This window comes from Cnephaeus nilssonii, assembly GCF_951640355.1.
Source record: "Cnephaeus nilssonii genome assembly, chromosome: 20".
NCBI lineage: Eukaryota > Metazoa > Chordata > Mammalia > Chiroptera > Vespertilionidae > Cnephaeus > Cnephaeus nilssonii.
The window spans coordinates 29,958,586-29,980,358 of NC_137091.1; the positions used below are offsets into that span (position 1 = coordinate 29,958,586).

General features: G+C 44.7%; 1 protein-coding gene across 1 annotated transcript; it reads right to left on the reverse strand.

Moving 5' to 3' along the window:
* Positions 1-216: 216 nt before the first annotated feature.
* EMC8 (ER membrane protein complex subunit 8) lies at positions 217-21,728 on the reverse strand. The gene is made up of 5 exons (XM_079799746.1): positions 21,349-21,728; positions 13,205-13,281; positions 1,992-2,061; positions 1,229-1,323; positions 217-684 (listed from the first exon to the last, which is right to left on the reverse strand). The coding sequence occupies exons 1-5, from the start codon at positions 21,577-21,579 to the stop codon at positions 525-527; spliced, it is 633 nt and encodes a 210-aa protein (XP_079655872.1). The 5' UTR covers positions 21,580-21,728; the 3' UTR covers positions 217-524.
* Between the last annotated feature and the right edge of the window lie 45 nt (positions 21,729-21,773).

Sequence of the window (21,773 nt, forward strand, 5' to 3'; positions counted from 1 at the left end):
GCAGTGCTGTCCTCCCGACACGGAACACCAACACACAGGTTCTCAGGCACCGGCTGGGCACCCGCCCAGTCCCAGGACTGGATGACACTGACTCAAACTGGATGAAAACTCACAAACACTCCCATACAGGTATAAGATATGGGCTTTTTTTTTTTTTTTTTTTTTAAAAAGATAGTCCTTAAGTCTTAAAAAATATCCTCTCCAAATTATAAAAGGTTAGTTAAAACTGTTTAATAGGAACAATCTTGGACAAGCAGAAACAGCTTTGATTGGGAGGATTATGGCAACGTACAACTGGGAAGAACTCCACAGGAATGGTCAGATTGGACAGTCCGTACCTCTTCTAGAGACTCTACATTAAAAAGATGACTGATGACACAGTCTGCCCTCTTTCAAGGCACATGCCACTTCTGAAAACTGTCAGCTTTCCACACAGGCAATGAGATATTTTATTTACATTTAAAAATAGCTTTTTTTCTTCAGCCTAGTGGAAATGCCTAGAGACTAGTCACTGAAATCCCTCCCTAACACAGGTGCAGAACAGCTTTATTGATCTCTGGATTTGTCCAGTCATTCCGAATGTCATCCAGGTGGTTGTCAAAATCGACGAGTGTTTCATAGGACCGGCTATCCAGGAGTGACGCTGAGATCCTCTGGGCCTCTGGCCAGTCTTCACAGTAATCACTACGAGGTGAAACAGGAGAAATCAATCTCTTAATGAAAAAAAAAAAAAAAAATCTGGCTTTTCAAGAGAGTAAACAAAAAACCAGCCATATACAGAGTGGTATAAAGAAGACAATAATGAGTACTAGGAAACATGTAACTGTACATATCAACAATATAAAACGTGGTTAAAATAAGACACCCTCCAAATGATATGCTGACAAAGCTGGTGGTGGATGACTGATGCTTTCTGAGTGATTACCAGTAAACCAAACCACACGCCTGGAAAGAGGGTTTGGTTTATGGAGAGGTGCCCTGAGGTTTGGGGTGGGAAGACCCTGAGTAACACTCAGATTCTCTCTACACCTCTGAAGCCCTATTGGCCTCAGTCCCCCAGGAGCAGAGGAACACACACGATTTCCGTATGAGGGCTGGGCGCTCCTCTGGAGAATAAGCTAACTGAAAAAACACAGGAGGTTGGGACCCGCTTTTCGGTGGATCTGGGTAGCTAGAACAGGCCCCAGCATACTCTGCACATAGGTCATCCTGAGGACACAGCACTCACTAGTGTGGGTCTCTGCACCGCCATTTGTTTTCATGGTGTTCGTACACATGGATCGTAGGTACCACGCAGTCCATCGTAAACTTAGTGTTGTCTACCTGCACACAAGACAAAGGACAGTTGTGAACAGAGGTAACAAAAAGTCAAGGGCCAGCACCTTTCTGGAAGTCCTTAGCCCTCCTCGTGGCCCACAAGCAGAAACCCTGCCTTGCAGTGTGCAAACACTGCAAATATGATGTGTGGAATCGTACCACAGTGTGGCCTAAGGTAAACTGTGTGCTATTCATGAAAAATACCATTTCATTGTTTTCTCACAAAAGTAGAGCTTTTAAACATTTATTCTTCCCTCCCTGTTAGAATGATCTAAATTGAGATTATTTAAAAAGGCTCTGTTAGCTACCTATCTGACTCCTTCCTTCCTTCTTTCCCTATAGGCTATGCTGGCTATTCTAATTGAATTGTTCTCACACTTGAGGGTGCATCAGAATCAACTGGAAGCATATTACAACACAGACTGCTGGGACCCAAGAATCTGCATTTCTAACAAGTTCCCAGCTGGTGCTGATACTGCAGGCATGGGGGTCCCACTTTGAGAAATGAGTCCCCTCTTCTGGAGACTTGTTTGCTGCGACTGCAAAAAAGGTGGCAATGGTCTGAAGTATCTGCAGAAAGAAAGACTGCTTATCCAAAAAAGCTCTAGGTTAGCAAGGAAATGCTCAGTAGCCACCTATAAATAGAAAACACAACAGGCAATGAAGTGACTTACCATGATGAGAGCTGTATCGCTGAAGCCCTCGGCAATTCTGGAGGCCACCTTCTCCGCAACCTGGTTTGGACTGCAAAGGAAGAACCAGTAAGTTTACCACATTCTGGTTAATACCACTCAACACTGTCTACCTATAGCATAGTTAACAAGCGATGATAAAAGACCAGCGGTCCAGCTGCAATGACTTGTGCCAAGCACAGGGAATGCTGTAAAGGCAATGGGAGCCCAGAGCAAAGCAGGTTCTGTCCTATCCCACCAGGAAGCCCTTGTGAAGGGGATCCTGAGAAGGCATCTTCTAAACAGAAAGGCTCCCTGGAACCCAGCGGAGAGCGCTACCCAAGACACTTAGATGAACTGCTGCTGAACGCTCCAGGCTAGTGTCAAGCAAGCTCCAGGCTGGAAGCTTCCTGGGCCCACCTTTTCCATCTGCAAGCTCCAAAAGTGACTATGTCCACCTCTTACCTGCTGGCAATTGAGTTGCTTGCCTTTTCTTTTAAAGAAAATCTCTAAAATTCCCAAGCTATTCCAACTGCTTGTCACCTTTGAATTGCTGGTATGGCCCTGTCCCATCCCAACCTTGATAAATGACAACTTTCTACCTTAAGTCAATAAAACGAATTACAGAGTGGCTCCCACATCATCCTTGGTTACCCCCATACACAAAGTTATTTTTCTATCCCATTTTAGGAAGAGGCCTCTTCCCACCCATGGGCCTATCCATTCTGACCTCCTCCTCCAGGCCTTATTTATATTCTCTCTGTTGCCCAGCCAGGGTGGCTCAGTGGTTGAGCATCAACCCATAAGCCAAGAGGTCACCGGTTCAATTCCCGGTCTGTAGTGGACACCATCTCTGGTAGAGGGCGTGTAGGAGGCAGTTGATCGATATTTCTCTCATGGATGTTTCTCTCTCTCTATCCCTCTCCCTACCCCTCTCTATAAAATCAATAAAAACTTACTTAAAAAATTTACATATATGTTCTCTGTTAACTGACAGCTCTGCTGTCAAATCTGAATAAGTCTTTTCTATTTAGGATAAAAAATATTTAACTGGTTCCCTCTAGCTACTGTCTAAACTCTCTCCTCCCTTTCAACCACATTTCTATTTTTAAAATTTTTTGTTAATTCTCACCAGAGGATATTTTTTCCCCATTGATTTTTAGAGTGGAAGGGGGGAGGGAAGGATTTTTAGAGAGAGAGAGTGAGAAACATGGATATGACGCCTGAGGATCAAACCTGCAACCCAGGTACATGCCCTTGACCAGGAATGGAACCTGCAACCCTTCAGTGCATAGGCCAACACCCTAACCACTGAGCACACCACCCAGGGCTTGACCACATTTCTTTCTCCCCCCACCCCCCCACAGGAGAACATCAAAGTTTAATACCTGCACATGGGAAATTCACATAGGCATGAGAACTCCCCCCAAACAGGCACCATTCGTTGTATACGTCAGACATTTGGACAAAGAATGGCGTATTAGGTTTCAGAAGTGAGGATGGGGGGTTTCCACGAGTTGAGGAAGAGCTGCACACACGTGTCAGGAAAATACCCACTGGGCGACTCAGAAACAGTGGGACCTGGGGTATCTGGCTAACAGGCACCTGCCTGAAGCCCTGTTCTACTTCCACACTTAATTCGGATTAGGCGAAGGTGAGATCCTAAGATCTTCCTGAAGCAGGTCTTTCTGAATCTCTTGGGCAGGAAAGGGGGGAAAAAGTTGAAAAGTTCTGAGTCTTTAGTTTCTTAATAAGCAGCTTAAAATTAATATCCCAAAAGCAGCTTCACCGTGGCAAAAATTTGGTTCCCTTCATTTGCATTCCAGTGTTAAAACTTATCACGTGAGAATGAAACAGTCCCAATTCTTGCTTCATCAGGGTCCCCCAATGGCAATTTAATAAATCCATGTAGGGAGCCCAAATTGCCGCCAGCTGTCTTCTGCAGGACTGTCCCAAGGTCCCTTGTCCATGTTGACCCCAAGGCAGAAGCAACCCATTTCTCTTAAAATCCATTTTCCTCTCTCTGGGTAGCTTCTCTTTTCCCAGCATCTGGTCATCGATTCCTATGACTGTGGGATCATCTAGGAAAATGCTTCTTAGGCACGAATAGTAACTCAAGCACGTTTCTGAATTGTTTCACATGAGGCTGACATTTTCCTCCTCATTTCTGTTGAAGAGCTGCACAAAATGAAAGGCTTTTATGGGCAGAAGGGGTGAGAAAGGAAGCTTATAGTGGAAAGTTAGGGGAGCAGGGGTCTCTAGGGTAGACCTCCCCATGTGCTGACGAGGAGATTCCAGACTGACTGGCTACCTTTGCATTCCTGGGAGGGGCAGAAGGTGCAGTTAGTTTAGGTCTTAGGTCTCGGTTGGTGATGTGGGCTTAGCACACACAACTCCATTTTGGGCCTGCTCTCTCTTTTTTCACACTGCCCATAGGTACAGTTCTGTTCTTTGGAACCACTAAGTCCTTAAATAAGTGATTTTGTTTTTCTGGAATAAGTTTCATTCCATCCTACCAATCCTCCTATATAATAAAAGGCTAATATGCAAATTGTTCCCTTGACCTGGAGTTCGACGGGGGGTGGAGGGGGGGGTGGGGTGGGGAGAGGTGTGTGTGTGTGTGTGTGTGTGTGTGTGGCAGCCAACCGCCTGCGGCCCCTAACCCCAGCCGGTCCTTACATTTTAAAGAGAAATTACACATCAACCCTCATCACTAAACCCTGTAAAGGTAAGGAGTTAACTCCTTCTGAACAGTATACATAATAAAGAACACCAAATTTGTAAAATTCATATATATAAATTCCCAATAAAACACATCCTTTCCTTTTCGTTGGACACAACTCCTATCCTCCAGTTTTAAACACCATCTCTTTTGCTCAAAAAATGGCAAGCAGAAAGATGAGGTTTCCACAGCAATTTATTGTTCATTATTTTAACGTTTTTAAGAAGATTGTTCATATATTGAGGCATCCTCAAACACTATCGCCAAAATGCTTGTTGCTTTTTTTTTTTAAAAATAACACTGATGAACCAGTGGAAGCAATTTCCCTTCTTGGTGAAGCCTGTGGGTGTTGGTGGCACCTCCAATAAAAGTCCCATTGGCAAATATTCTTGGCACGGTGCTCTCGCCAATCATCTTATCAAGCGTGTCCTGAAACTGGCGTCCATATTCAAGCATGTCAATTCCGCTTTGTAGTTCACCTTCATGTCGTGAAAAAGCTTCTTTGCCATGTTACAGTAGGAACAAGATGTCTTTGAATAAATCACCACACAGTCATCAGAAATGGTTTCCCAAGAGGCTGCTGCTGAACCCGTCCCACGCACAGCTCGCGCTGCCCCAGACCCAGCCACTCCACAGGCAGGACACGCAGACAGGACATGAAGGAGAAGTGGGCCCCAAAGAGGGACCGCAGCAGGTCACCGAGGCTGATGTTGGCCAGGAGGAGGTGGTTGGGCGAGCAGAGCCTCCGCACTTGCAGTACAGGGCGAGTGCCAGCAGGGCTGGCCTGGCCCAGCCCAGCAACTCAGTGGTTGAACATTGACCTATGAAAGTGGTCGGCAAACCGCGAGCCACATGCGGCTCTTTGGCCCCTTGAGTGTGGCTCAGCGTTAGAACCACTTCTTCAAAATAGACTCACCCATGCCGAAAACCGACTTCTGCGCATGGGCCACGAAGTTTCAATCGCACTGTACGTGCGCGCCCGCACGTGGTATTTTGTGGAAGAGCCACACTCAAGGGGCCAAAGAGCCGCATGTGGCTCGCGAGTCACGGTTTGATTCCCAGTCAGGGCACATGCCTGGGTTGCAGGCTCGATCCCCCATGTGGGGCTCGGGAGGCATCTGATCAATGACTCCACATTTCTTAAGCTTCTTTGGTAAGTTGATAATCTTGTCCCTCTTGCTCCATTTTCTCATACAACTGTGCAATCTGGTTCTACTCCCTTACATCTGCGGGCCAGTACCCTTGAAACCTACCAAACAATTGCCACCCTTCCAAAGCCTCCTAGCTGGGCTGGACTTTTTCTACTTTCATGGATTCACTTTTCTTCACTCACTCAACAGGCACTATAGATTTTTTCCTTGCCTCTGTCCCCTTCATTTTCCATCATCCATTTTGTTCAGGGTATCTAGCCATGTTTTTTTTTTAAAAATATTTTTATTGATTTCAGAGAGGAAGGGAGAGGGAGAGATAGAAACATCAATGAGAGAGAATTATTGATTGGCTGCCTCCTGCATGCCCCCTACTGGGAATCGAGCCCAAACCCCAGGCATGTGCCCTTGACTGGAATTGAACCCGGGACCCTTCAGTCCGCAGGCCGACACTCTATTCACCGAGCCAAACCGGCCAGGGCTAGCCATGGGTTTTTAAAATTGCTTCCTAACTGGTCTATATTTCTAGGCTCTTCTTATCTGATACATTCTGAAAACTCTCTTTAGGTCAATTTTCCTAAAACGAAACTTCCTTGCTCCCCACCTCTGCTTGTAAGATAAAAGCCTACCGTTTTCAGCCTGGCAAGTCCAGGCCTTTCTCATCATGGACCTAGCTACCTTTCCTACCCAAGGAACAAAGCTCTGTGTGTCTTTAATTTCAGTAAATGACTTATTTATTTACATATTAAGTAAAACTGTCTATGTATCACCTCCCTCACCACAGTGGTCCGTTTGGAATGCCCTCTCATACCAATCTTTGCTTGTTGAATTCTTTCCCATCTTTAATGCCTAGAAAATGCCACCCTTGCTGGGAGGTCTTGCCAAGTTGCCCCATATGAGATCTATTTGTCCCTTCTCTAAACACTGTTTACTTCTAAAGGCTTTGACATGTAATCCTTGGTGTGCAGTTGTTTTTGCATCTTATTTTCTCCACACAATAAGAATCTCAGCTTTTTTTTTTTTTTTAATATATTTTATTGATTTTTTACAGAGAGGAAGAGAGAGGGATAGAGAGCCAGAATCATCGACGAGAGAGAAACATCGATCAGCCGCCTCCTGCACACCGCCTACTGGGGATGTGTCCGCAACCAAGGTACATGCCCTTGACCGGAATCGAACCTGGGACCCTTGAGTCCGCAGGCCGACACTCTATCCACTGAGCCAAACCGGTTTCGGCAGAATCTCAGCTTTTTGAAGCAGATACTGAGCTATATCCAGGGTGTTCCCCAAAAATGTATACACACTTAACAGCTAATAGTTCAATTGATGTCTTTTTCTTTTATGACTTAACCCATTGGAATGAATAATTATTAAAAGTGTATATATATTTTTGGGACATCCTGAATTTTAATGACCATAAAAATACATTGATTATTTTTAATTTATTTAAAAAAACACATTATATGCCCTGGCCGTTGTTGCTCAGTGTTGGAGGAACACCACACCCGAAGGGTCTTGGGTTCGATTCCTGGTTAAGGACAGGTATCTGGGTTGCAGGTTTGATCCTCAGCCCTGGTCGGGTGTGTGCGGGAGACAACCAATCGATGTGTCTTGCTCACATTGATGTTTTTTTTTTTTCTCTCTCTGTCTCTTTCTCTCACCCTCTCCCTCTCCTCCTTCCTCCCTTCCACTCTCTACAAATCAATGGAAAAAAATATCCTCTGGTGAGGATTAAAAACAAAAAACAAAATAAAACACACTATACAATTACAATCCTTTCCTTGTGATTAAACTGAAAAAAGCAGAATCGTGTTTTATAATATCTTATTCTATTTTCACTTTCAAAACTGGGAATTTATAGTGATATGCTGATTATAAATCTGCATTATTATGTTAAGAAAAATGAAAAAAAAAATCCTCAAAAAAACAATAAAAAAAAAAACAATCTGAGAAAGGAGCTTAGAGATTCTTGTCTCTCAGGGCAGCACAGAAAGCTCCCAAAGTAAAGGCAGTGCTTCACTGTACACAAGTGCCAAGTTCCCACAGCTCAGATGGGAAACGGTAGGAGCAGGAACAGGGCTGCTTATCCATCCACCAAACGTGACTGCTCTGCATCGTTACCAGTCCTGACTCACACCTCACGTGCAAAGGGAAAAGAAGTTGGCATTTGTTAAGTGCATGATCCTCTAGGGACTTGTAAGCATGTGCCATGAAGAAACTTACAAAACTATTATCCTAACATTTATGATTATCGTGGTAGTTGGTGATTTTTATTGGGAACGAGAGTCAAGAAATGGTCATTTTACCACGAACTCAAAATTAAAATTTATTCATTTGAAAGAAGTTTAACCAGATCATATCAACTCCTGTTCCTGTGAAGAAAGAGCTGCCACATCAAACTGCAGGAACCCTGGAGACTGGGACCACTTTGCTAAGCCCCTTTCCAACTACACAGAGCTAGGCATTTACTCCTAACTGAAATCTTACATTTTTACATTTTGTATCGAAAAGCTTTTTACTGAGTATCTATCTACCTTAGGCCAGGGCACAGTGCCCGGTACTGAAATTTACACATGAAATGCTGATTTTGAAACAAAACACCAGTAATTATCCTATATAATAATATGCAAATTGACTAAATGGCAGAACGACTGGTACTATGACAGGCACTGACCATCAGGGGGCAGATGCTCAATGCAGGAGCTGCCCCCAGCCTGCAGGCCCCAGGCCAGCCAAGGCGGGTGCTAGCGGGGGGGCCCCCCTGGATCACCTTGCAAATTGCCCCGCAGATCAGCCCTGATTGCCAGCCCTACCGTGCATGAACAGGCCTCTAGTGACATGATATAATGAGACAATGAAAAAAACCTCAAGTTTAGGAAATGACTAAACAGTTACAAACACCTTACATTTCCTTTTTTAAATAATAAAACATTGAATGATCCTTTTTTGATAAAAGTAATCATAGGGCTAATAATAGTGCCAGCTCCAACTTTGAACCAAGCACAAAACTAAAATGCTGCTTGTTCCTTCACTATCCTTACAAGCACTCACTGAGGTACAAGCTTTTAGCTCCATTTACAGATAGGACCACCAAGGTCAAGGAGGTGAATCAGTAAGTCACTTAGAATTTGAACCCAAGTCCCCTGGCTCCAAAGCTTATTCTGAGAGACAGTTAATCAGCTGACATTTCTAAAAGAAGAGCACATTTTTAGCTAGGTCTGGCTGAAGAGAGAAGGAAAGATTTTCAGGTAGATGCAAACAGTGCTGAAGAAGGAAGTTGGTATATCTCAGCTCCTAAGCTTCCAAGCATGTGGCCTTTGTGCAGGGACTGTCTCTGGCTGGAGTTTCTTCACCTGAGCATCCTTGTGAGGATTACATAGGACAATGCCAGTAAAGCCCCAGGCTGGGTACAGAGTTAGGGACTCCAGGTTAACTCCTAACACAATACCAGCATGTGGGAGGGATGGATGAAATCCTGAAGCAGAGAAGACTCACCAGAAAGAACTAAAGAGTTACTGGGCACACTTCTGCACTCCCTCCCCCGCTAATGTTTAATTTTCTCTGTGCATCTGAGAAATGGCTGGTTGGTAGGTACTTAAACATCAACATCAATGGGGGAATGCAAAACCTCCTGAGCAGAGCAAGTGAAGGAACCAGGTACAAAACAGCATGAAAATGGTGCCTGAGTAAGATATTACTGGGTTGGGCTAAAAAATAAGGTCTGAGGTCTGAATAGAGGCAGGAAGATGGAGAGGCCATGAGCCAAAGGAGGCATGTGGATGAGAGACCCTGTGCAGGCACACTAGGGATGATCACATAAGGCATGGATTTGGGGGCAGGCATGGGGAATAAAGGAAGGGGAGGCATCTACAGTCACCTGACAAGCCAAGTGCCCTTACCTCTTGACTAGCCTCCTCTCCTTTCTTCAAGAATAGCTGTGGGTTGCCCTAGCCGGTTTGGCTCTGTGGATAGAGTGCCTGCCTGTGGACTGAAGGGTACCAGGTTCAATTCCAGTCAAGGGCACATGCCCAGGTTGTGGGCTCGATCCCCAGTGGGGGACGTGCAGGAGACAGCCAATTAATGGTTCTCTCTCATCATTGGTGTTTCTCTCTCTCCCTCCCTCTCTGAAATAAATAAAAATATATTATATATGAAAAATAGAATAGCTGTGGGAAAAAACTGTTTGGTTCAGGAAAACCCTCCTTTCAAGGACAGCTCTCTACTGCTTATACGATAAAGTTCAAAATATCTTAAAGCTCTGAGTATGGCCTCACCCTACCTTTCCAGACTCCCTTGCTACCATTTCCTCTGTGTGTGCACCCCATGTCCCTGCCCCCTTTTCCAGCTGATGTCTTCATCATGTTGTCCCCTCTTGGAATGCTGTCCCCTCACGGTCCCTAACTTGACAAGATGCTGTCCACTCTTGAGTGCCCCGTTCAAATGACTCCCTTTCCTGTGGGCTTCTATGGTCATACCAACAGATGCAATTTCTCCCTGCTCTGGCTATTACAGCCCTCTGCACCACCCTCATGGCAATCGGCCTATTGTTTTGTGTTAGTCCTGTGTTGGCAATATCTTTCATGTTCAACCCAGCAACCTGCAGGCAAGGGCAAAGAGTCTTTAGCTTTGCTCATCACAGAGCTTGGCTGCTCAGGGCAGGCACTCCGTGCCAAGTCAAAGACTAAGCCCGACATGGCCCCATGAATAGGCTTTAGATCAGAGATGGGAATGCACTGAGTCATCAATACATGGAAGGTGGATAGAATAAAATGGAGAAGAGGTTCTAGAAGGAGTGAAGTTAGTAAGAGATGCAACTGAGGAGAAAGAGTGGTGCTCTTGGGCTCAGAGAGTGCCTATGTGCTGTCATCCCAGGGGAGGCTTCAATAGTTGTTTTGAGCCTAGAGTTTCCCTTGTTACTCTGACTCCCTCAGAATCCCTACTGGACTCGGTCCTCCAAGGATAAGAGGGTTTAAGTCTCTGCAGTGCATTTGTATCTCATCAGTGATAGAAATATTGGTCACCAGCTTTTTATATTATTTCCAAAAATGCTATTGAGTCCAACCTCTCGTCTATCCTGGTCAAGTGGACATAATTCCAGGAGTTTAGGTCTAAGATCCTTCATTGCATCTCCTAACTGCCTGGACATTGTAATCAGTCACTGTGAGGACAGTATGTCAGTGCCTCCCATTATATACTGTGCTCCTGGCTTCCCATGTGGCCAGGCTCCTGCTGGAGGAACTCAGGGGGGTGGTGTGTGTGTGTGTGTGCGTGTGCGTGTGTGTGTGTGTGTGTGTGTCAGGGCATGACTCCTTTGGGCTTCTTCTGGTGAGGACACCTCAGGCTGGCTGCTGGCCATGTCCTTCAAACAAAGGGCATTGTTCTTCTTGAGGATGACTTCTTTTACCTTCCTTCCTTTTTTTTTTTTTAAAGTGATTTATTAATTTTAGAGAGAGTAGAAGGGAGAAGGATATATTAGAAACATTGATGTGAGAGGAAAACAATGATCGGCTGCCTCCTGCAACCCCCTATGGAGGATCAAGCCCACGACCCGGGCATGTGCCCTGACTGGGAATTGAATCGGTGACCTCTTTGTTGTTTTGTTAATCTTCAGTAAGAATATTTTTTTCCATTGATTTTTAGAGAGCGGTGGAAGGGATCGAGTAAGTGTGTGTGTGTGTGTGGGGGGGGGGAGAGGGGTGCGGAGGGGGAGAGAGAGAAAGAGAGAAAGAGAGAAAGAGAGAAAGAGAGAGAGAGAGAGAGAGAGAGAGAGAGAGAGAGAGATTGATGTGAGACATATTGATTTGCCTCCCAACCAGGGCTGGGGGTGGAACCTGCAACCCAGGTATGTGTCCTTGATTAGGAATGAACCTGAGACATTTTGGTGTGCAGGCTGATGCTCTAACCACTTGGCAACACTGGCCGAACAGACTTATTTTTCTTAAGTTTTTTTCTATTACCATCTCTCTATATAAAAGCCTAAGAGACAGAACGACCAAATGACCAGTTGACCCGTCACTATGATGCACCAGGGGACAGACGCTCAACGCACAGGATCAGGTTCCCACCTGTCTGGATCGGGCCTGTGGGGATCGGGCTGCAACTGGCTCTCCAACATCCCCTGAGGGGTCCCGGATTGTGAGAGGAAGCAGGCCAGGCCGAGGGACCCCACTGGTGCACAAATCCGTGCACTGGGCCTCTAGTTGACATATAATATTATATTAGATTCAGGTGTACAACATTGTGATTGGGCATTTATGTAACTTATGAAGTGATCAACCCATAAGTCAAGTACTCAGCTGACACTACACATCTATATATTTAAAAGCCTAAGCGACCGAACAACCAGTCCCTATGACGCGTACTGACCACCAGGGGGCAGACGCTCAACCCAGGAGCTGCCCCCTGGTGGTCAGTGTGCTCCCATAGCCAAGCTCCTGCAGCTGGCCAACCTCCCGCGGTCCCTCCCCCTGGCCGGCTGGCCCTGATCACCAGGCCGAGGGACCCCACTTGTGCACCATTTGTGTGCTGTGCCTCTAGTACTTATTCTAATAGTGTGGACTTACATTATCTATGCTGTACTTTACATCCCTGTGACTGTTTATATAACTGGAAATTTGTACATCTTAATTCCTTCCCGAAATGGACTTATTTACTCAACTTTCCTCCCTGTCCTATCAGGCCCAGGAATGGTATTGGCTTTTGTCACCAGCTTTCAGTTACTACACTATTCTCTTATGAGGTCTCTTACATACCTCCCACACCTTTGGAAATAATCTGCTTATTAAGCCCTCAAATTATCCTAATTTTAGTGTGTCATCTGTTTCTCTGTTGGGATTGATCCCAAGGCAAAAAATAAAGCAGAGTTCTCTGTTTTGCTCCTAGGAGCCAATACGAAGAAAGCAGCACACACCATATTTTCATCACCTTAGAGCACCAAATCGACAAGTTTTTATTTATCCCAAAAGAGAGTGGTATTCTTTCCTAATGCTCTGTCCTACATCACTCCTAGTTTGGGAATGGGAAGCAAGGCAGAGCTGGGTGGGGACAGCGATTGGAGGTCCATGACCATTGCTTTCATTGCATGAATTTTCTTCAAGCAAAATAAAGAAGATACAAAACAGAAACCCAAAGTTAATATAAATGTTTAGACTTTCTGTTGTTTAGAATTATCCACCCCACAGTTCCCCTCAAATACTATAAATAAGCACAGAGGGCAGGGAAGGGTTTTGTTTTCACAGATTTCGCATCTCAAGCCTATAGAGGAAGATCAAAAAGCACATCAGAGATGTCTTTGTCTGTCACATGATCATTCTTTCAGATCACAAAGAATTTTTGCATGAACATACCTGGCATCCTTTACTCGTTCATTAGCTTGATAATAACCAGCAATCACATAGCTATTATCTTTGCACCATGAATCAATCTGAAAGAGGAACAAAAATTGGGAAGAAAAGATAAATAATTTTCCCTTAAGTATCAAGTCTTAATAAACACAGGAGACCTCTCCCTTCCAAATGCTGAGACAAGACACCATATAAACCTGTATCCTTCTCCCTAGAAGGGCTACAATAAATGAAATGGGTGTTCACAGAAAAAAAGGTCATTCCAACCTGCTTTCCACAGGCCAGAGAGAGCACAGAAGAGCATGGGCCCCTCACTCTCATTGAAGTGGTATGTCTTCCCATTAATGGCCAGAAGGGGTGGGGCTAGACATGAGGAATGACCTTCCCACCAAGTCCCTTCAGAAGGCCCCAATGTTGAGACATATTAAACAGGTGAGGTGCTGTGAGGAGGTGGGGTAGAGGAGACCATCTTTACCCACCTTCTCTTACAATATAAGGAACTGAGGCATTCTGGGGCATGAAAAATACTTAAGGTCATTTAAATCAATCATTCACAGATAAGCAACCTAACGCTCAGAATTTCTAAGTTTGCGTAACCCAGTAGGGCATCTAAGTCTCTTTTGAAACCAAGCCTTTTTGTACTCTACTTCAGTATTCCTAGCAACATACCATGAAAAACCCTTCATACTGGAATGTGGGGTAAACAGGTACACACGCACAGGTGGGCAGATGCAGGCAGGAATGCCCCCGTGCGGGTGCATACACACTCAATTCCATGTGGCATGCTTTTAAATGGGAACATGGTGGCTGACTTTGAAAGTTATTTTGTCCGTTTTTAATGCCACTCTTCTCTCATCAGATTTAGCTTCCTGCAGGTCTAATGCTATTATTAAAAACAAAAGGTCATCCTGTTTTGCCATAATGGAATTTTAATAATACACTGCAATAAATTCTATTCTCAGTCTGCACAAGAACAAAAATTGATCCTTGTTTTTTTCACAGTGAATTAACTGGTTAAAATGTTTTTCTTTTCTTTTTCATTTTTTTGTTTAATATAGCCCTATGGCTCTTTTTCTTGAATTCTGGTTTGGACCTCAGTCTCCTTTATGACTAAAAGCAGACATTACAACACAGTTACAGTTCAAGACATTACAACACAGTTACAGGAGGATTAGAATAATTCTGGCCTCCTAAGAGCTCATGAATTACCATATTGGGTCAAAACCAAGGCTTATTGAACCAATTAGATATTTTGGCCATCCACCCAAAAGATTAGGGCTGTGTCTCCAAAATATTTATAATGGCTCTTTCACTGTAACTTTGCTGCAAATGACTCCAAAATTATCTATATAGTATTTTGTTCTTTCACCCCTTAAAGAAATGGCTTCTAGAAACTTTCCATTGCTGTTTATAGCAGCAATGCCTTTCCTTAACACACACACACACACATACACACACACCTCTATGTAGCACCAAAGGGTATAGTCTAGGATTAAAATGTGGCACCTGACCCCCTTCCCTGCACTCAGACCCATTAGATTAGTCACCCCTTTAATGTAGCCTTCCCAGCCTTTGTTTCTAATCAAAGACCACCCTCTTGAGTGTGTCCTCACTCAAAGTGACCTTTATCTCTGCCCACTTTGGTGTCCCTCTCCCTGCCCTCTGGTATGGGTTTGTCCTTATATGCCGAGTAAGAACTAGTGACGTGTCCCAAGTTTGGCTACTGTCTTAGTTTCCTATTGCTCTTGTAACAAGTTATACAAGCTTAGAGGATTAACACGGCACAGACTTATTATTTTATAGGTCAGAAGTCTACAATGGCTCTTCAGGAGAATGCTACCCTTTTCTAGCATCTCAAGGTCATCCACATTCCTTAGCTAGTGGCTGCATCACTGTGACCTCTGCTTCTGTCATCACATCTTTGAGTGAATTTTTGCTTCCCTCTTTTAAGAACCCTTACACTAAATCCATCAGATAATCCAGGATAATCTCCCCATCTCAAAACCTGTAATCTTCATCTGCCAAGTAACATATTCATGGGTTCTAGGGATTAGGATATGGACATTTTTGGGGGGATATTTTTGGGCTGATCACAGCTACTTGTAAAAAATACATATTTTAAAAGTGATTTTAGAGATAGGAAGAGAGAAGAAAAGAGAGATAGATACATTGATGGGAGAGAACCATCTATTGGCTGCGTCCTACATGGCCCCTGACCAAGAATCGAATCAGTGACATCTTGGTGCATGGGATGATGCTCAATCCACTGAGTCGCACCAGCTACTTTTAATATAAGGATAAGATAATTATTTCCTCCTGGTGATGTCCTGACTATCCCCAGCAGCAGTTTTTAGTGCGCAGTCTAAGCTGCTATTAGATCCCTTTCCTGGGTTGAAGGCAAGGGTACAGGAATCCTCAAGCAAACACACTGCACACCTTGACTTACACTTTAGCTGACAAGGGCAAATTCCTGTATAAAGAACCTCAAGGGCCTAGCCAAATTCCAGCATAAAAATAATGTCATGGCCTTGAACTTCTAGTAGAACTCTCTGAATAGGCCACCCTAAAAGTGAACCTGGTCACAAAGCTCTGCTTGGTTTTAGAAACTTTTAAATGATTTAAACAAGAATAACCAAGTTAACTGTATGCAGCTGTCCAGATATAGATGCAACTGGCCACCAACTGAGGAATGGAGAACACGAAAGTGAGAAATGCAGGCCTAAGGCCTTCCGTCAGCCACCAGAGCCCACAGAGGCAGGGTAAACAAGTTTTTTCCCCCCTTTTTTAAAATCCTCACCTGTGGACATGCTAAGAGAGAGGAAAGGAGGGGGGGGGGGGAGAGAGAGAGAGAAATATTAACTGATTGCCTTCCATAAGTGCCCCGATTAGAGACTGAACCTGCAACCCAGATATGTGCCCTGACCAGGAATCAAACCTTTCGGTGCCCAGGATGATGCTCAACCACTTGAGCCACTCTATCCTGGTAACAGGTTTTAATAAGAAGGGAAGAGTTTTCTTTGATAGTCTTGATAATGGTACCAGATATTAGGTGAGCGTAAAGTAAAAGTCAGTGTGTGGAAGATGAACAGTGTGGACAGGGGTTGGGGTGGGGATGGGGCAAGCAGGGCCTCCAGAATCTTGCAGTAAGCCCAACATAATGGCTCATTAATAAAAATACTAGTGGATTTAAGCAGTAACTTGCTCAGTAGGGGCAACCTGCTTCCTCCCAAGTGGGGCAGGGTAAGGCAAAAGAGCTGGGAAGTGGTTTGACCTCTGATCTCAGTGAACTTGTTGTTTCCTTTTTCCTTGCCTTGCTGCTATAATTCCCTACTTCTGTCATGCATTTTGTGAATAATCAAAATGAAACTCAAAGTTCATATAACACCCTGAAACTTGATGTCAACTTAGTAAAACTGACTCTGAATATAAGAGTCCCAATTCTGTATTTATTCATGCAGCTTCTCTTATTTTTCAGAGGGAAAGAAGGACACTTTAGCCTTGGCATAAGCCTGATACCCTCTCTAGTCAATGCAATTTTTGGTTCATTCCAGTCCAGACACTAGAACTACTAAAGGCACTGGGTTCAACCATTCATTCCCAATTAGACACAGCACAAAGTAGCTTTGCTCAGCAAACTTGCTAATATTTGCATACGTGAGGCACGTTACAATTTTCAAAGCACTGTCACCCACCTCTCATGACTATAAAACAGACATAATGTAGGTAAGACAGGGCACTGATAAAGGGCCACTCTGAGGAGGGCTTGCCACTTACAAGTTGAGGTTGGTTGTGGCAACAAGCAGGCCTTGGAGGCTAAACTTAGAGGGGTTGTTCCTTTCCTTGAGAAGAAAAGCTCTTTCTTAAGTGGGATGCTGAGTTTTCTATGGAATAGAAAGTAGCTGGCTCCATAAAAGAAGAGGTCTGGAGGTAAATGGGATGGGACAGAGGGAGAAGTCAGGGGGAAGAACTGAAAGGAAGACCCAGAGTAAACATCCCCCTCTCCCAAGCTAGCACATGAATGTTCTGGAAGTAAACAAGGGGCAGAAGGAAATAGGGGGATTAGGAAAGGGCCAGAGGACAGCAGCTCCTGCAAATGAGTCCAGAGAAAGCACACATGGAAGCAACAGAAAGAATTCAGGCCAATTGGCAAATAAGAAAGTCATCTGAGCAGAATGTAATCAAAGGCTGCCCCACTGTACTAGGAAATCAAAGAGGGAAAAGGACAAAAAGGGCTTAGAGAAATAGAAGGCCTATGCTAACTTTCCTACTAACATTTTATGGGTTTTTGCTCAGATATAATTCTGTCACTACCCACGTCAAAGGGTGATAAAGATAAATAAGATAACAGGCATAAAAATAAAAAGCACCCAGAAATGCAAGGATTTTTTTTAAAATGGAAAATTATAATAAAAAGCCTTTCAAAAGAATTTGATGTTGCCCTATGATGGGCTATATATCATGTCAGCCTTTCCCACTTATAAAAAATAATTGCAATATGAAATTCCCTAAATAGAAAAAAACAACAACCCCGAGAATAAGGCCTCATTTATACAGTTTCATGGATTTAGGTGCTTTATTAAAATTACATCAGTGTATCAGCCGATATACTAATAAACTACGGCTCCTTGCACTGAGATCTTTCTCATTGCCTTCAGGTCACAAAGTTGCTAAGTCAAAAGCTGAATGATATAAATTTAAATACCTTAAGTGTAATACAAAATTTTTGGATGGACTCAGAAGGCAACATTTTCCTTTATGAGTTTACTCTGAAAGTTATTTAATTTGTACTTAATTGGCATCTTTTTCATGTTTGTGAAATACCGAGGCTACAATTCAAAGTTTTTGTCAATGTAAATAAGAAAAGCCAGCATAAACCACCACTGCTTGGTAAGTACAGAACTTCGGATGTTTGTTTTGACTGTTGAAAAGAAGTTATTTCGGAGAATCTAGTTTGGACTTAAGTTTGCAGGATGGGAGACTCAAACATTGAAGGGGGAAGTGCTGAGAGTCTGGAGTGCAGTATAATGACACAGGGTGAGAAAGGTTAGAACAGCACTTCTTTCCCTCTTAACAGTGGGCCCATCTTAAGAGTCAAGATCTCCTCTGGGCATCTTCCTGATCTAAGTGGTATGGGAAGCAGCCCTGCTCCATGGGGAAAATTCATGCAACAGTGACTCAAATGAAGTTGTTTATAGTTAGTATACATATTTCATTCTCTCAAGTGTTGCACTCATATCTTGTCATCCTATATAATAAAAGGGTAATATGCAAATTGACCCTAATGGCAGGATGACCAGAATGACCGTTGGACCAGTCACTATGAGGTGCACTGACCACCTCTTGGTTCCTTCCCCCTGGCCATCAGGCACCGATCACCTGATGGCAAATGGGGAACCGGGGGTGGGTGGTGGGGCCAGCTGTGGGCAGCTGGGGAAGATGGCCCTGATTGCAGGCCAGGCCTAGGGACCATACCTGTGCACGAATTTCGTGTTCCAGGCCTCTAGTAGGAACATAACACTTTAACTTTGTAATATTTTTAAATACTAATTCCCAGTGAAGTTCAAGTCTGTCTTTATCTATGTATTTCTGACAGGATTGTATATGAATTTAAAGCAATACTCCTTTTCCTCCTACCCCTCTGGCTACTAAATCACCCTGAAAAAGCTATAGTTCCTCAGGCTTCTGTTCAGAGCTCTCCTCATTCTACACATGGTCCTGGCCAACATGACCTGCTCTTACAGCTTCAAAAGTCATTGAGAAGCTACTGGTCCCCAATCTATGTCTCCAGCCCTTCCATCTTTTGAGCTCCAGACGCATTCAACTTCAACACCAGGTTGTCTTCACGTTCCTTCAATGAAAGGCAACACTGTCCTCTCAATGCATAACTCAGAAACTGAGGATTCCTCCTTGCTTTCTTTTCTCTATGTCCACATTAGACTAGTCACCAAGTCCTGTGAATTTTTCCTCCTGGCTCCCCGATCCTTCTCTGCATCCACACTGCACTCAGTTTAGGCCACCTCTCTGCCTCTAGTCTTGTATGTACTCCTGTCTCCAACATTCTCTCTCTCTCTCTTTTTTAAATATATTTTTATTGATTTGAGAGAGGATGGGAGAGGGAGAGATAGAAACATCAATGATGGGAGAGAATCATTGGTCAGCTGCCTCCTGCACGCCCCCTATTGGGGATCGAGCCCGCAACCTGGTCATGTGCCCTAGACTGGAATAGAACCTGGGACCCTCAGTCCACAGGCAGATGCTCTATCCACTGAGCCAAACCAGCTAGGGCCCCAACATTCTCTTTGCTTTAGGCTAGAACCATCACTCTAAAAGGCTGACCATGCAACTCACCTCCAGTGGATTCCCTGTCCTCATGACGGTGCCCAAACTCTTGTGTGTGATCTGCAAGGTCCTCTACAATGTTATCTGTCCACTGTTCACCTCTTTACCCTGGGCCCTTTTGCACATGCTGGTGCCTCTACCTTGAATGTTCTCCCTCTACTTCCTGCGTTACTATGGCTGGCCCACTGGGCCACTACTTGCATGTCTCTTTCATGGGCAGCCTGCTTTTCCTAACTCTGGTTAACTGACTTTTCTCTTGGACCTCTCACCACTTTCTTCTTAACCCCAAATATGACGCATATTTTTCAGCATTGTACTTGTCTGCTTGGCACAAGTTCAATTGCTAAGCAGGTACTGTGTTTGATATACAGCTGAATCCCTCCATCACAGGCCTGGTACTGTTGGAGAAATAAGTAATCCTGCATTAATGCAACTGGTAAATCTAATTCTCTGCAAGTGAATACACTACACATCCAAGCAGCCTGCAATTCCCTTGATAACAGAATAATTAAGACAGCTGGTTGAAAAGACTTGTATTAAAATATACACACGTATACCCTAGTGATGTTTTGGTATTAACAGTATTCTTCAGAAGCTACAATGGTTGCTTTTATAAATATCATCTACTTCTTATCTATCTCCTGCTTAGAGATGATATGAAGAAATTTACACAATGACTCAATTTAATAGGCACTCAAAGGGATGCCCAGTGAGCATGAGCCAGGACCATTTGCTCAAAGGTACTTCCTGCTTACCAATTTACATGGGTGTCATAATCAGGTAAATTGTGAAATGGATTTATTTTACTTGGTGGGATGTATAGAGATAGGATTTCTATCTATGCCTTCTCAAATTTAACTACTTTTTGCAAGAATTAAATATGTTTTTAGTCATAGTTTATTACACTTAAAAGAAAAATACACAGTATTTCAGCTCAGGAACTGAGGCAGGTCTGAGGCTAGTTTATTTCTCTCTAAGGTTTTAACAACTCACAGGAATTTATAGGTGGTCTTTTTTCCCTTATTGATCACAATACCACAAAAACTATTGCCTATAATTCAATTACCACCCAGTTTATCCGAAGCCCAAGGTCTTCTCCACTGTGCTTCAATGAAGCAGTCATTGTAAGAAGACACATAAAAGTGTGGTGGATAGAATGTACCACTGCTCCAGCTTTTTAATTTTACAAAGTCTTGAGCTCTTAAAACCAGGGCAGCATACTAGATATGTCACAAACGGGGAGATAAATTCACCTTCACATTGCTCACACACACTCAAGGGGGGAGGGGCAGTGCCTGTGATGCCATCGCCACCTCTCTAACGTGTCTCTACCGTGGGGTTCCGGAGTACCAACATCAAAAGAACCACAGCGTTTGTCCCCTACGTCAGATAGGGAGCCGGCTCGGTGAAGGTGCGCTCGAACCAAACTCCAGCGTGTAGGCGTCAGGGCATCAAACCTCCCCGCGACTCCAAATCCCAAATGTCAACGCCTTCGAACCATTACCCAGTTAACAACAGCTAAAGGCTACTGTTTTGAGGAAGTTAATGGGTTATTCGTTGCCTAAAGCGCCTTTAAAAACACCCACGACGGTTGGGGTGGCTCCTTGGGCCACTGCTACTACCAGCTGCCATCTGCGGGGCAGTTCCTAAGTGCCGGGCAAAGACCTCCGCGCTCTCGCGGGTCATCGCCTTCACCGTCACGGCGACCTCAGAGGGAGGGTTCCAGATCCCGCGGGACGCCTGTCAGCCTCCAGCAGGGACTGCGTGGCAATCTCCGAGGGGCGGCCAGGAGCCGTTCCCACGCTTACCAGGGTGAGCGCCACCTCCAGCATTGGGGCGAGGGCCAGGGTGCCATGGAACAAGGGAATACAGTCCACGAAGAGGGTGTGGTGGGCGCCCGGGCCGCCCAGGGGCAGGTGCTCCTTGCGCGGCTTCTGCTTCTCAGCCACCAGCAGTCCATTGACGGCGCAGTGCGGGTACTTGGCTCCATGAAGCACCATCTTGCAGTAGGCCTGGGTGGTCAGCTTCACCCCGGGCATGCTGAGCCCGGGATGGCCCCGGAGGCCCTGGGCGCCGGCTGAGGCCTGGATCCGCTGCCCGGCCGCGCGACGCCTCAGCGGAGAAGTGAGACGAGGCGGCAACTGCTTGCCGCGGCCCGGCCACTGGCGGAGGCCCCCCACAGGCTCACCCCCACTTTGGGCTGGGATTCCTTGGACATCGACTCCGGCACGAG